The sequence below is a fragment of the Pteronotus mesoamericanus genome, unplaced genomic scaffold (assembly GCF_021234165.1).
Source record: "Pteronotus mesoamericanus isolate MK-2021 breed Mesoamerican mustached bat unplaced genomic scaffold, CSHL_Meso_final scaffold_85, whole genome shotgun sequence".
In the NCBI taxonomy this organism is placed as follows: domain Eukaryota; kingdom Metazoa; phylum Chordata; class Mammalia; order Chiroptera; family Mormoopidae; genus Pteronotus; species Pteronotus mesoamericanus.
The window spans coordinates 49,323,825-49,340,437 of NW_026555329.1; the positions used below are offsets into that span (position 1 = coordinate 49,323,825).

A 16,613-nucleotide genomic window follows, 5' to 3' on the forward strand; every position below is an offset into this window, starting at 1 on the left:
TTGTAATTCCTTTGATTTCACTGAAGCAATGTGATATACTATAATAAAATTCAGTCTGTTGGGATATTATTGCTTAGGAATATTCTTCAGATACACAAGCTTGGATATGATTAGGTCTGTTCTCAGACCGTTTGAGAGTCCATATTCTTATTAAAACATCCATGATGTGGCATTTATGCCTCACAAATGCCTCTTTATTTCAATAGACTTAAAACAGTTATTTGTATTATTCATCCTAGGGTGCCAATTGTTTCATCAGCGGGAATCATGACCTTTGTTTTGCATTTTCTCTTCCATTACTTTATTGAGGCATTGGTCTCCTGAGGACAGCTTGCAGTGGGCAGCTTTGTGTTTGTGGCCTTATGTGGGCATAAATTCACAAATGGATTTACTCAAATCCCTAGTATCCCAGTAACCTTGGCATATTCTTTACAAAGAGGAAGCATCTAACAATGTCAAGTCTGTACAAAAATAATGAGGAAAGTGAACTAGGAAATTGTACTTTTAATTTGACTTCTTTTAAAGTAAATGCAGTGTAACTATGCCTGTATTTTCAAATATTATGTGCATTAAAAGTTTTTAAATAATATAGAATTCAAACTAAAAGTAATACAAGTTTGTGCAAAACAGAAGCACACACACAAAAAACCCAAAATCAATACAGAAATGTTTGTATTGGTCATATCATTCAAAACAGTCATATAAATCTCTTGACCCAAAAGGTAATGACATCATGGAGTAAGGCTGGTATTAGCCTTTAGGACTTTTATGAAAGGGTGGTAGGTGACTTGTGGAGTGTAGCAGTAGAACTAGCTCTAGAGAAATAACAGGTATTTTTAAATTTTTTGCACTTTCTAAAGAGCTCAGTTTCTCTCTCATCTTACTTCCACTACAATCTTGGCTGGTTAAAATTTAAAAAATTAAAGCTTACTTGACTATTGAATAGGACTGAAGCTACCAGTGAGTTACTCTCAGTCCTCTCAGGTCCATAGTGTTGTACTATAACACTATTGTCAGTGAATCCACTCCAGTCACAAGGCTGTTTCTCTCTTAGGCTTGTCCAGCACTGTCAATTTTTATGGAAAAGATGACTTTAGGGCATATATTTTTAAGCTAAAAAGAAATCCATGCTGTCCTTCCTTTTTGGCACCTTTCCTTACAATTTAAAAACCAACGCTAATTAATCATTTATGTCCTTCCTACTAAGTATAGAATATACCAAATTACACAGGCCTGATAGAGGGATACTCCTGCCATGTTGCTGAAAGTTTATTTTTACAAGGAAGCCTGAGGAGGTGGACAACAAAATGACTTTACTGAATCTCTGAACAAATGTATACCCACCTGTTGGGGACCACTATAAGTTTCAAAGCTAACAGTCTTACTCTCCTAGCAGGGCAATGCAGTCTTGTGATATAACTTATATTTTATTGATATTAATGTGCCCAGAATTTAATCCTTTTTGGTACGATGGAGCATTGGCTTTCCTCATTTGGGAAATAAGTTGTTTCATGTACAAATCTGTAGCATGATTTTATTTTCTTCAATCATTATGATATAAAAGAAGGTAAGGACATAGTAATGAGAATGCTCTTAAAGTGGTAAAATTATTTTTAAAGCTTAGATAACCAGCTGTTTAGAAGAAAAAAATGTGCATAATATGTATTACATATTTATAAAACAGTTCCATGTGAAGCAGATTGTGTCTGTGTTTTATTTATCACTGCTAAATACTCACAGTGTTAATTTCTCTGACAAACTAATGAGATTTCAAGTCTCTCTAATTGCTATGTCCAACTAAAACCAACATTGTTCTCATTTATTTTGAATTAAAATAACTATGATCGTAATTATACTAAAATAAGTGCCCTCACTCACCAAACTCAATAGCAGTTATATTGTTAACAGCGTGTGACATATTTTCCAGCTAAGATGGAGGCATGGGTAGGTATACCTTGCCTCCTTGCACAACCAAAAGAAGGAAAACAACAAATTTAAAAACAATAAAACCCAGAAAGGCCAGAAAATTAAACTGCATGGAGGTCTGACAACCAAGGAACTAAAGAAGAAATATTCATCTAGACCCAGTAGGAGGGGTGGAGATAGGCAGCCAGGACAGAGAGGACACGCAACAAGATGCTGGCTGGCAGGCGGGGCGGTCCCACCTTTCTGTGTGGATAAACCGTGAGGAACAGCTGGGGAGTGAGATAGACCACACAATCCAGGGTTCCAGTGCAGGAAAATAAAGCTTCACGGCCTCTGGCTGTAAAAATCTGTGAGGGTTGTGATGGTGGGAGAAACTCTCAGTCTCAGAGGAAAGTCCATTGGAGAAACCCAGGGGGTCCTAGAACATACAAAAACCCACCCACCTGGGAATAAGCACCAGAAGGGCCCAATTCACTTGTGGGTAGTGGGGAAAGTGACTGAAAGCTGTCTGAGAGCCGAGCAAATGGGCATTATTCCATTGTTCCCTCTCAGACCCCTCCCCCATGCACAGCATCACAGCACAGCGACCTGGGTTGCCCCACCCTGGCAAATACCTAAAGCCCCGCCCTTCCCAATGTAACAGGTGCACTGAGACAAAGAAGTATGGCCCAAATGAAAGAACAGACCAAAGCTCCAAAAATAGAACTGAGCAACAAATTGATAGCCAATCTATAAGATGCATAGTTCAAAACATTGGTAATCTGGATGCTTACTGAATTGGTTGAGTATGGTCACAAAATCGAGGAAAAAGTAAAGGCTACACAAAGTGAAATGAAGAAAAATATATGGGGAACCAACAGTAAAGAGAAGGAAACCGGGACTCAAATCAATGAGTGGGAGCAGAAGGAGGAGATAAACATTCAACCACAACAGAATAAAGAAACAAGAATTCAAAAAAAAAAATGAGGAGAGGCTTAAGAACCTCTGGGACAACTTTAAACATTCTGACATCTGAATCATAGGGGTGCCAGAAGGAGAAGAGGAAGAGCAAGAAATTGAAACCTTATCTGAAAAAATAACGAAGGAGAACTTCCCCAATCTGGCTAAGGAAATAGACTTGCAGGATTTCTAGGAAGCTCAGAGTCCCAAAGAAACTGGACCCAAGGAAGCACACACCAAGGCACATCATAATTACATTACCAAAGATTAAAGATAAGGAGAGAATCTTAAAAGCATCAAGTGAAAAAAGGACAGTTGCCTACAAAAGAGTTCCCATAACACTATCAGCTGACTTCTCAAAAGAAACCTTATAGGCAAGAAAGGGCTGGAAGGAAGTATTCAAAGTCATGAAAGGCAAGGACCTACATCCAAGATTACTCTATCCAGCAAAGCTGTCATTTAGAATGGAAGGGTAGATAAAGTGCTTTCCAGATAAGGTAAAGTTAAAGGAGTTCATCATAACCAAGCCCTTATTATATGAAATGTTAAAGGGAAGAAGATCAAAAACTATGAACAGTAAAATGACAACAAACACAACTATCAACAATTAAACCTAAAAAACAAAAACAAAAACAAAAAACAATCTAAGCAAACAACTAGAACAGGAACAGAATCATAGAAATGGAGATCAGAGGGGAGGGCGAGGAGGAAGAATGGGGAAAAAGGTACAGGGAATAAACAGCATAGGCACAAAATAGACAGGGGGCAGTTAAGAATAGTATAGGAAATGGAGAAGCCAAAGAATTTATATGTACAGCCCATGGACATGAACTAAGGGAGGAGGCTAATGCTGGGGGGAAGGGTGGTGCAGAGTGCATGGGAATAAAGTGTTGGGAAATGTCCTGCCTGGTTTCAGGGACTGTAGCCTCGCAGACAAGCAAGAGGGCCCCAAGGCTGGAAATAATTAAGGAGGCCTTAGGAAAACGGACCACTGAGGAAACAAAACCTGTCCCCCCGGAAGGGGCACAGCCCCTGCTTCCCTCACATCACCCTGCTTGGCCCTGCGATGGTCGGTTGTTGATGACGAGTAAGTTCTCTCATGAGGAGAGCTCACTTGAGACAGATATCGGCCAGTATGGGCAGTGGGAGAAAGAGTTGGGGGACACAGAGAAAGGGGAAAAAGGCCCACACCCCTCAGCTTGTCTTGGACATGGCCTGAGTCCTCATTCTATCTGAAAGAAGTCTCCTTATCTCTTGGTGCCTCTGTCCTGACTGTCTGGCTCAGGCTTGAAACAATACTAAAGGCAGGTACAGCCCTAAACTGGATCAGGCAGTTCCTGGGGACAATCAGGCCCAAAGTAAGTTCCTCGAAGCATTCTTCGTTTTTCCCTCAAAAGCTATGATAACCGGCTCATAGTGGGAAGGAGATTTACGTTATTCACAGACCCTGACCTGAGGCAAATCTCGTGTTCCTCCAATTGTCATCTATGATCTCTATTTGTTTTCTGTAAACAAAGCCTTTTGACATTGATTGGTGAGCTTTTCATCCATACCCTTGTGCATATGGTTCTCAATAAATACCTTTGGACAAAGGGGCTCAGGGCCTTTTCCACTAGAGGGAAGAGCCATGCCCCCTCTCCTGGCAAATGGAGAAGTGTTTATGACAACTCGTGTTTATTCCCCTATCTGTGACAACCCTGGGGTGGGCTCTGTGGGACTCAGAGCCCCACTCCCTCCTCAGCTGGCTTTGGACAGTATTTGTCAGATCCAGGAACACCCCACGTGCCATTCCCTCGTGGCAATAAAGGGGAGAAAAAAAACTGGGACAACTATAATAGCATAATCAATAATATACATATAAATTAAAAATGGGTATAAAAACTAAAAATAAATTTTAAAAACAACATGTGACATATTTGAATTGAAACAAAATTATTCTAAGGTACACTTGAATATACATTAAAAATTATGTTGCAATTAGAAGGTTAATGTTCTTAGTACATAAAATATAGAATATAAATTAGAGAGTCATATTACTGGTGCTTCAGGAAAATTTTTCAATCATTGCATTTTAACCAATTGATAAATATTGGATTACTCTAGAATACATTCTACAAATTTATTCTAATTATTGAGGAAATATACTGTTGTAAAAACTTTCTTTATAATTGATAAGCCCAACTCTTTTCTTGATCTTGTCCTTTGTGATGTAAAATGCATTAGTGTGCCTTTTAAAAAAATTCCACTAGTTTAACCTATTTCTAAGTGATATTTTTGAAGTCATGAAAATAACCTACTAGAATCTAATTTGTTTATTGAAGTTTAAAATTAAGAGTTATCCTTCATTAATAAAATATGCCCACCTGTGAATATTGTCCAAAGTGAAGAATGTTTCAAAATAAAATGTTTTAAAATTTTTTTACATAAAGCTTCAATAGTGCTTAATATATTTATAATAATATTTAAGAGCTATTATAAATAAAACATCACATAGCTTTTCTGATTATGTTGGCTGTTTGTCTGAAACTGATCACAAGGAAGCCAAGTCAGAAAGTGTGAGTAGTTCAAAATTCTTCACCATTACAGAAAACTTAAAGTCATTTGCCTTTAAAAATTAGTAGTATATTCATTTACAAAGAAGAGGGCAAGATTATCTAGATTTTGATTACAGATTCTCTCTCTTCTCATTGCCTGTTTTGGAAGTAATATTGAATATTTGAGTTAATATCTCAGCCGGAAAAGACATAGAGATTTATAGTAAAAACCTCTAAAATTAGTATTTTCATCCTTATGTCCTTATAAGTAAATAATATTTATACTTTTTAAACATTTATTTATCACCTAGTAATAAGCTAAGGTACTTTGTGAGGGTCAAAAGTAAGTAGATGAGGCCCAGGCCAGGTAGCTCAATTGGTTAGAACATTGTCCAGGTACACCAAGGTTGTAGGTTCAGTCCCTGATCAGGGCACATATGTGGGGGGAACCCTGCAAAATCAGCACTTACTTATGAAAAAATTGTGTATTTATTCCTACATGTTAAAACTTCAGTAACCTTCACAGTACTCTCCATTTGATGCAATACACCTACTGAGATTTTTTTTTCCACTGCTCAAAACAGTTTTTGAACTCACCGATTTTGATACCTTTTAGTGATTCTGCTGTTTTTTGTTTCACCCTGTCTACATCAGCAAAACATTTCCTTTTGAGGACTTTTCCATCTCGGAGTAAAAAATAGTTGCTCAGGATGAGATCAGGTGAATAAGGAGGGTGGGGCATGGGAGGTGTCATGCAGTTTTTGGTAAAAAAGTGCTTAACATTCAGTGCAGTGTGGACAGGTGCAGTCATAAATCACCTATCATGAAGTGAGCCAGCATGTTGAAAGAGTCTTCAAAAAAAAAAATTCACTGAAGCCAAATGCAACCTCTCACAAACAACACCAGTGGTACACTGATACAGTTGAGTTCCTAGAATACTCACCTAGTAGGGGAAGCCTGTACTACAAGAGGTCCACCTTCAAGAGGATAATTCCATTTTTTTTGATTCCCCTCCTACAAGAATCAACCAATGAATGCATAAATAAGTGGAACAACAAATCAATGTTTCTCTTCCTCTCCCTCTCTTCATTTCTTTAAAGAAAAAAGTCCTTTAAAAAAAAGAAAGTAGGTAGACGACACGGTCCATGAACTCACAATCTTACTTGAGTAATCTGAAGCAATTTGAGCATACCATCATGTGATATAAAGCTACATATGGATTACATGATTTAGGCATGCAGAGAACTGAGAAATTAATATGGATCAAATAATAAAAAATGAAATTTGAGTGGGCTTATGACTGGTTGGATAGCTTGGGGGAGAAAAAGCACGAGCTTGTGTTTTGGGGGAAATGTCTATATGTGTTTAGGCAGTGTTGGTAAAGAATGCAAAATAGAAAAGAATGAGACAAGAATATCAATAGATGAATAAAGTGCTATATAATAGAAGATCTTAATACCAGGCTTTGAATTTGCTCTCATGTACACAATAGAGAATTAAAAGTTCTTAAACAACGGGATCAAAGTCTAAACCACTTAAAATATGTATTAGTTCCATCCTTTATTCCTATTATTTTCAAACTTTTCAAACTCTCCTACTAATAAAGGTTTTTTTCAAGTGTCACTTGTTCTCATCACTGGTTCTCATCACTTACCATTCTCTTTCAATTCTTATTTGAGTTTTCTTTAGTGATTACATACATGCATCCTTGCTATATTTTTGTTTCTGCTATTAATGGTGAAATGTATCTAATTGTATTTTTCTCTCTTCTGCCATAGATAAACATCTAAGAAGGATCTTGGGTCTGCAATTTCCTTTATATTTCCCCTCTGTTTATCATAAATAACACTATAATTGATCATGACTATCAATAAAAGTATAGGTTTAGTGGGTTGAAAATAGAATAGTTCTTAGCTGAATATTTATGAGGATCTGTTTTATCATATACATACAATTTCAGTTGGACTAAGTAAATTTTTTTTCAGCAAAATTTAATACATTAGATCATCTATCTCATTATTTCTTTCTTCCTAGTAATGACAGTTGTTCATGTCCGTGATGAACATACAAAACAGTAGAGCTCTGGCACTGCAGAAAATGCTCAAGACCTTCCAAGCATAAGTAATGGCACCACAGAGATGAACAAAGGTTCTTTCTGCATCAGGAAATGGAGTGGTATCATATCTAAAAACATTGATGTATTGATTATACAGAATTGCTAATGCACTCTGGGTGTATCAGGACCATGTGAATATGGGAACATTTGTTCTTTTGAATTATGAGCTTTAGGATGCCTGATTATTTTCCCATGCTATATACCGAATTCTTTATTAGTAGGTAAAAAGTTACTACCATGATATCTTTTATAACTTATTCTCTTAAAAGTCATGAGACTAAAAATATATTTAAAAAGGTGTTTCATAATATCTAAATAATTTTGTTGCTGTAATCCAAAAATTGTTAAAAAAACACCATTAATTATAGCCATTTAAATCTAAGCCTAAGGTGAGATTTAAAATAATAAAACACTTTTTCATTTTTTTACTGGATTTAATTTAAAAGCCAATGTCATCATGCATGTAAAGCATAACAAAAACCAACTAAAAGAAGAAAATTAGATTTGTGTTCATTTTATAAGCCTTTGAGACTATAACCTCAACAAATTCCAGATTCAATTAAAAGATTTGTTAAGCACCCAGTACAATTTCTTGTATATAGGAGGTGCTAACAAGTGTCTGTTCAGAAATGGATCATTTTGTAATAAACTGTAGAAGTACTAAAATATCTTTGTAAATTTCATGTTTTATATATTTTAAACAGGGATTTAGTGTCCTCTAAAAGAAATCCATGAATTATTTAGAAATGAGAATAGAACATAAAAAGGAATAACAGGCCATAAATATACATAATTTAGTCATTTGAAATGGGAACAGGGCATAAAGTCTGTCTGATTAAAATTAAACACGCTCTTATGAAATTAGCACATGAATAAAACAGAAGCCCAGTGAAAGTCTTTAAATATGCTATAGATATTCTGCAGTGTTTGATATCAACAAGCTAGAATCAGCTTATAGCTGAGTAAATTGGGCTTGTAGCTGCATAAGTAGGAACCTAGTTAATTGAAGTATTGTGTATAGGAAGCAGTTCTCAGTGAATGAGTATAAGCCTCTGAAGGCTGTTTGTTAGAAATAATTATGTCATTAATGTCCTGGGGACATCAGTGACCCAGGTGGACAAAGCATATACTTTATTCAAGCTGGAAGAAATTTAGAGATCAACCCCTTTATTTTACAGCTGAAGGAACTTAGAGGTTAATTGTATTGACCATAGCCTGTGGCTGATCAGCATCTCATAGCTCCTGATACCCAGGCTGGCATTCTTTTCTACACTTCACAGAATAATTAAACAGAAATTATGTTTACTGAGACCACAAATATCACCAACCTGAGGTGGAAGAATGGCACCGGCTATCACTCTAAATTAGAAGATACAATCTTCTTGGTACAATTTCTGATAAAGTAAGAGGTCAAATAGAAACAATTAAGCTCATTTGGGAAGAATTCAAATGGGAAAATAATAGCTTTAAAAAAATGCAGTGAAGGGTGGCCATAGTTGTGTAAACAACGAGTCGATAATTAGAAAAATGTGAAGACCAAGTTAATGCGTGAATACCAAGCAAACAGGATTCATGAAATAATTCTGTTATTATATTCTCCATTAATTATCCCTTTACTATATAGCATTATCAATGCTACAGTTACAGAAGGCTTTGGAGAGAGTTCAGAGTAGGAAAATAAGTGTAATTGGGATATGACTGGGAATGATGATCTTGAAAGGTGGACCTCCCCTTCTAGCTACCAAAGCTGCAGCCACACCACATTATATGCCTGATTAGTGGATCTCTATGTTGAACATGCCCCAAGATATCAAATCTCTGCCTTTTGTTAATTTTACTTCTTCTGCTTGAAATGGTGCTACTTTGTCAAGCAGATGAAATGAAAATTATCCTTCAGTACTGAATTCAGTTGCCACCCTTTCTATCTCAAATTTGTTTTCCCATCTTCAGTGTTAATGGCTTGTCTGTGTTTCTTTAACACCTATCTCACATATGTCCCTTACAGCACTTATCTTATATATGTCTCATAATTTGTATTTCTGCTGCTAGAGGGTGCTGCTAGAGAGTTAGTAAAAAATCGCATTTATTTAAAATGTCAGACAGGGATACACTCACTGAGTTCTCTCAATAACTCTAGGAGGTATGTAACCCCCTTTTCATTGATGAGGCATGTAAAATTAAGTAACTTGCCCAAGGTTATACATACAGTAAACTATTGTTGAATTGAATGATGACTAAGTAAAAAATGCTTACTGAAAATGACTAAAAAATATTTTTCCCTTCTGGACAAAACTGACTATCTCAACATGTCTTTTTTTCACAAAGGAGAAAACGAAATGACTTACTTCTTCACCTCATGATCTTGAACATATATGTAAGTTAAATGTTATTTTATTTTCTACTCAAAATCCCATAAATTAATACATGCACTACAATAATCAATTTTAATATTGTGTCAAGAATCCACTATTTTCCAATCACAAAGAGAAAACAATAGGAACTGTTTCTGCCTCCAAGCCAAACGAAAACCTGTCTTTCTGAGGATGGAGTTGTCTCTCATGGCACCAGAAAGGGAGTTAGGGGTGGGAGAGGTATGATTGTGAATGCCCCATGTGAAGAATTCCAAACCCCAAACCACCTGTGGCTTCTTTGTAGCCTTCTTCTATAATCACTCATAGGGAAACCATTCTCTTTGCTTTCCTCCAGGGCTTTTTAAATTCCCAGTCCTTGTATTAACTGCCTGATCTGGCGAGAGGAAAACTGGCTTTAAATTCCTTTTACTCAAAAGGGCTTCAGCAACTAATGGACATCCTCCCTTTGGCAAAAGGAGATTATATAAAAACCCCTTCTCTATTTTAAAAACCAGATCTTATTTACAGAATTCTTTTATAAAGTTGAAGCCACGTGGTTTTAATTCATTTTAGAACCTGTTATATTGCAGTATCAGGCAAAAAAGAACTAGCCTCCCAAATATTTTCTCCATTGCGCCAGTTTTCAATATCCCTTTAACTTATTTGAATGTTTTGACTGATGGCACAAAACAATCCTGTCATTTACAAATGACATCTTCATTTTGACCACTATATAGACTGATTTTGAACTTGTGCCTCAAAATTAATCAATTATATCATTTCAATATAATGTAAAATATGTTTCTGAGGGCATAGAGAAATCACAGAATACTAGCTTTCCTGAAAACAACAATAAAAGTCAGCAACAAAGTAGACCCTGCAATTTCCACTCAAAACATTTGTAAGAGAATATTATCAAACATGAAAGTGATATATTTTGTATAGAAAATCAAGCTCACAAGACTTTGGAATTATAATCAACCCACAATTCTGATAAACATCTACCTTGATTAATGTGTTTAGATAGAATTTGAAACATTACCTTATATCATCTTCTTTCTTTTCTTTAGTATGAAACTGATATAAGCTGGGCCTTTTCTGTTTGTTTTAATAACAATACTGTCTATAATACTGGTGAAATAAAGAATGGAACAAGGTAAATTTAATGGGGAATACATATAAGTCTGCAACTGCATCAACATCTGTTGCAACACAACTCACTATTACATGGCTGAAAAGGAATGTGTCTATAATTGTAAACATTTTTAATTGTATTTGCAACAGAAGTAAACTTTTCAGCTGATAGATTAGGAAGTTTTGTTGTGTATCTCCAGTAAAGGCCAATAAAAAGGTTGAGGGAGTGATATATTTTAATGGTAAGAGATATGTATCCTGTTTGCTTGAGCACCATGGGAGCGGGCATCTTAGTGCCTTCCTTTACCCAGGCATGCTCACACTAACTTGCAGGAAGGTATATGAATGGAAAAAAAAGACACCTCCATGTCTCTTGAAGGAACTGAAATCTCTCTCTTGTGTAAGTGGACAGTCAAGACATGGGGGGCAACTTTAACACCCATGTTTTGTTGTTATTTTGTGTATAGTATTATCAACACGGGAATTTAGGATTCCAAAATATAAACAACATGATAATTAAGCTAAATCAAGTGTTCATAAACTGGTTTCTCTCTGTCCTCAAGATCAATTGCTGATTTTTTACTGATTGCTGATGATATTTCAACCTCTAAGCAAATCTCTCTATCAATATGATCACTGTAATTATGTCTATTGTAATTTTTTTGAGTTGGACACATAATGTTACCAGAATAACTTTTGATATCACCTTTTTTGTTGTATATTGGATAATGATTTTAGTGCCAACAAGGGAACTTTATTGCTAGATTCAACCCAGTGTTGAACATTAAACTTTGTCTCAGATCTAACCAACTACGGTATAAAGTAAAAATGAGGTCAAACTGAGTTCTCACTAAATCACAGCTTGAGCTGTCTTTATATGAGCAAAACTGAATATGTATATCACTGAGTTGTATATATTGCTGAGACATTTCAGTAATTTTTCCTTATTTATATTTATATATTCTTTACAGATGTACTATAGCAATAAAAAAATCCTATTCCATTATTCCTGAAGTTATTTTTCAAGTATAAAAAAACCTCAACGAAATAAAAACAATGAAAAACAGTAACAACTCTGCTGGTTTTGTCATAACATTATTGTAAACCACTCTTCTAACAAGCTAAATATTTAGAACCCAACATTTCTATTCTGCCCCAAATTAAAACATGATATTTATATGAAAATTCTGAACCAGTCAACAAAAACAGGTGTAAAAGTTTCTAAATATTACTGGCTTGTAAGAATAAATAGAAAGATAATTATGATAAGCTATTGATAAGATATCAAATAATGCTTTTATAGATCATATAATTTGTCAGTTTATCAGCTTTATACTCTTTATCATTAATGCATTTCTAGTTCTAGAATACAGTAAACAATAAAAAACAAAATCATAATAAAACTAGTCTTCCTAGTTTGTACTTGCTTTCCAGGTTAAAAAATTATTAATTGTTAAAAACTATAAAATTTATTCCAAGAAAAGTAACAGGCCACACAGGTAAGTTTTGGTAAATGCAACTTTATATTGAAATTCACACATCTGTATCTTAAAGAATGAAGCTCAGACTCCAATATATTTCTAAACTACCAGAAATCATATTATGAGCTTTCACAAGTTAAATCTGAAATAATTTGAATGACCAATACACTGCATGTGCAGTGAGTACAAACAAGACTGTGTCTTCTGTAGAATAAACACTTCACACATTGTGCAAGATGTCATACTAAGGCTGTGGTCTCCCCTACGTACATCGACTGCCCACTTCTTAGAACACACGAGAATGGGTAGTACATCTCAGAATAAAATCTTATTATCTCAGTGATGTACACTTTAGTTTTGAAACCATGTGGGGAACAAAGAAAAAGAGAATTAATGATCTTCCATGTACTTCCAGACGCGTGACCATGACTAGTTACTGATTTGATCTCCCTTGATTATTTGCTCCAATGCTAAATAAGATGAAATATACCAGATAACTCTTTAAGGCAACATGTGTTTATTCTGAATTCTTAGAACCTCTCATTGTGATCGGTTGTTACTATTAATGTTGCCTACCAGACCAATATGAGCATTTGCAAAATAAAAATGAATTGAAAAAATTTTATACCAAATCAAGAAACACCATATAATACAGTTCAATGCTAGCAATTTAACTAGCAGATAAGGAAAGTAATATTTAGAAATAGTAAGGTATTAATTACAAAAGTAAACTCTAATTGAACCAATATACTGCTTTGGAATGTTCCTCCAAATTTACAAGGTGATTTTTAAAAAGTGTGATAATCCAATAATTCATGGTATACCTTTAGTGGATTACAGTACTTTAAGTCCTCAATATTTTAATCTTTGTGAAACAATAATAGTATGAAATGTTTTAAAGTCTTCAAACTTCTAGAATTAGTTTTTATCAACATATTTACCTCACGTCAACTTGATTTATTAAGACGTCCAATACTAATTGTTATTTTGATATTTTTTTGTAAGTAGTGACATACACAGCATTTGGCACTGATACTTAGCACCTGCTAATTATATTATCTAGTTTTCAACCACATAAAGAAACTTATGGCAGTGGTTCAGTCCTTTCTTAATTGCAAACCTTCATGGGCAGTCAGCAGGATCCCTCTGAGTTTTAAAATAAGATTATAGGTGAATAATTACAAAGACTGCAGAATGTGGCCCAAATTATTATAACCACTAATCCCATTCTTGACTTTCTTCTCAAGATATGCTTACAGGCCATGATTGCTTAACAGAGAAGGTCAGTGTTTCACAAGGATAAAGATTTACAGATGCTCCTTCATATAACACAGTAAGGTTCCCTTGGTAACCTGGATTTTCTGCAGTAAAGAAGGGTTGTGCTGAAACAGCGCCTCAGCTCCCTGTTGGAGAAAATGCAGACAAAAGGATTGATTCCTGCTTGGGCAAAACTCATCCAGACAGCAGCTGTTAGAAATCCCCCTGGTACTACAGGCCCTCCTGCAAAAACTCTCCAATAGCAGGTTACCAGGTAAGGGCCCCACAAGGTTAGGAAGAGAAAAGTCATTATATAGAACATTCTGCTAATTCTTTTTTCCATTTTGAATTCATCTAAGACCAATAACCTTCTTCTGCTCAAGGTGTTTGCATTTTGCCTGATGCCCAACAAGGTAGGTGGTGTGGGACCCCTTCCAAATCCTGCCAGCCAATTGGCAGCTGCCTGGCCACTGGCTCCGGGGCCATGAAAAGTCCAGTTCTGGCTGACCGCTGCTACAAACTGGACTGGCTTCATTTTCCTTCGATCGTGAACAAAAAATATCAGCTTGAGGTAGACAAGCTGTGTGGCTAGAAGGATGAGAGCAAGGAGCAGCATAAATCCTAAGGAATCATTGGCCCTGAAGGAGCGGTGTTGGAAGGTGCACTGATCTTCTTCCCTAATGAATGAGTAAGTGCCCACATCTAAAACTGGGGGAAAGGCCATGGCCACAGACAAAGTCCACACCATGCAGATCACAGCCAGACATGTCCAAAACGTCAGCCTCTTTGTATAGAAACGGTGATGGGCGATAGCTAAGTATCTGGTGACACTGATGCAGAAGAGCATGAAAGCAGTGTGGAAACAGGACAAAACCCCCAGAAAGGCAATCACTTTACAAGTCAAAGTCCCATAAGTCCAGGTAGAGCCATTTTTAACAGAGTTGAATACAAATGGAAAACAAATTGCAGATCTGAGGATATCAGAACAGCAAAGGTCCAACAGGAAGTAGTATGGTGTTCTATGCAAAGTCTTATCTTTCACTAGCAAAATGGAGATCAGAAGGTTGCCCACCACGCTGACTCCTATTATGAAACCCAAGGAAGTCAGTTTCAGAAAGGCTGTTAGAGGAGAGAGATTTTGCAAAATGTTGTCAGCTGCATGGCTATAGTTCGCCATAGATGGATGGAAGATCAAGATTACAGCCTTAGTCAAGTCTCATGATCTAGATAGAACAAGGAAAAGATAGAGCCATACATTTTTTACTGAAAATGTAATCCACAAAGAGAACTGATCCAATCTGTTGCTGTGTTTCCTCTTTTCTTCCATTTGATTTGCCTCAGAATACCTGAAAAAAAAAACAACAACAAACAAACCAAGCTATCAGTTCTTAAATTAATAAGCAATGATGTCAGGCAGTGCTGACATAAAGCTGTTGATTTATGGACAAGCAAATAAAGTTTCAATTTTGAATAATATTATTTGCTTTAGTATTTTTGTTTGAGATTCCAGAGAATTAACTTGCTTAATTTTTTGAGCTAGGTAAATTGAAAAATGTTCCTATTTTGGAGAACATTCATTTTATTATGTACCTTTAGGACAAAAGGAATAATGTTCCACAATCATAAAATATGCCAGTCTGGGAATTAGTCACTGATGTTGCAAAGGAATCTACAAGGTTGATAATAAGAGACAGAGAGGAGACTACCTACATTTTATTTGTGGTCTATTAGTATTTGTCAGTATTTTATAGGCAGTGTCTCTGCTGATACGGATCCAAAGAACCCTTGCAAAATATTTGTCTTTTAACTCGTGCCACTATTCATGCTGCATATTATAAGAGCATTTGTTGATTCTTTAAAGCATAATTTCAACACTATACTTCTAAATAATAGGAACTTGTTCCAGAATTTGATGTGAAAAAATCTTTTGTCTCCCCACCCCCACCCGACCCCATTTTTGGCAAGTCTTTTCTCTTTTAAGCACACATGATTATTAAAAATTGTTAATGTAAAGATTGGACAGGAAAAGACAGCCAGAGAAATAATGCACTTTCATTTTTAAATTTTGGATGCTTGGATTCAAATAAATTTGACACGAGCCTGTGTTTCTTGGGCAATTAAACCTTTCCATTTACAGTGATAATCTTTGTTGCAAATCGAAAGTGGCTTCATTTTTAAAGAAAATGTACATTTTCTCCTAGATGCCTGGGGTCCACACGAGGGAAATCAGCTTCCTCTGTTGTAGCCATTAAACATGTTTTCTTTGCCACTTTTCCCTTGCCCGGAATATACTGATGGTAGCCCAGGCAAAACTGCGTTAGGTGATTTTAATTTCCCCACTGGCACATCCCCGGGTAACTACTGATCTCATCATGCAACATTATGAAACCTGAAATCCGCCACCCCTGGATTTATAATGGGGGGTGGAGGAGGAGGAGGAGGGGAGAGAGACATGCATTACATACGCGAAGATGGGGAGAGAAGATTGCTTCTGTGCTGCAAGGGAACTGTTTCCAGCGATTCCCAGTCTGATATTCCTCAGTCTTGAAAAGATTTCCAGAAATGGAGCTTTGAATAAGCCCTGCTGAAGATGCATTGTCTGATGTACTTTCATTATGCAGTTTATTGTTTAAACACACACACACACACACACCCCAAAACACCACCTGTGTGGGGATGGCGGCGGGGGTGGGGGCGGAGCTCTTTCTCCGCGAACCTGCAGTTTCATCAACATTGTGAGCAACCCCCCATTCCCAAACTTAACCGAGAGTATGTCCTCCTACCTGTTGGTATTGGATATCCCGACAGACTATAGCTTCTTTCTATAAATTGCTGATATTTTTTCTTTTTCTTTTCTTTCTTTCTGTGTTGTGTG

The 16,613-nt window shown here is 36.1% G+C and overlaps 1 protein-coding gene across 1 annotated transcript; it reads right to left on the reverse strand.

The window, feature by feature from the left end:
• Nucleotides 1-13,802: 13,802 nt before the first annotated feature.
• GPR85 (G protein-coupled receptor 85) lies at nucleotides 13,803-16,255 on the reverse strand. The gene is made up of 2 exons (XM_054563862.1): nucleotides 16,204-16,255; nucleotides 13,803-15,084 (listed from the first exon to the last, which is right to left on the reverse strand). Exon 2 carries the CDS (start codon nucleotides 14,913-14,915, stop codon nucleotides 13,803-13,805), a length of 1,113 nt encoding a protein of 370 aa, XP_054419837.1. The 5' UTR covers nucleotides 14,916-15,084; nucleotides 16,204-16,255.
• Nucleotides 16,256-16,613: the final 358 nt, after the last annotated feature.

Bases quoted from the DNA above. Each gene is read 5' to 3' on its own strand.
- GPR85 (XM_054563862.1), bottom strand. From the start codon at position 14,915: ATGGCGAACTATAGCCATGCAGCTGACAACATTTTGCAAAATCTCTCT.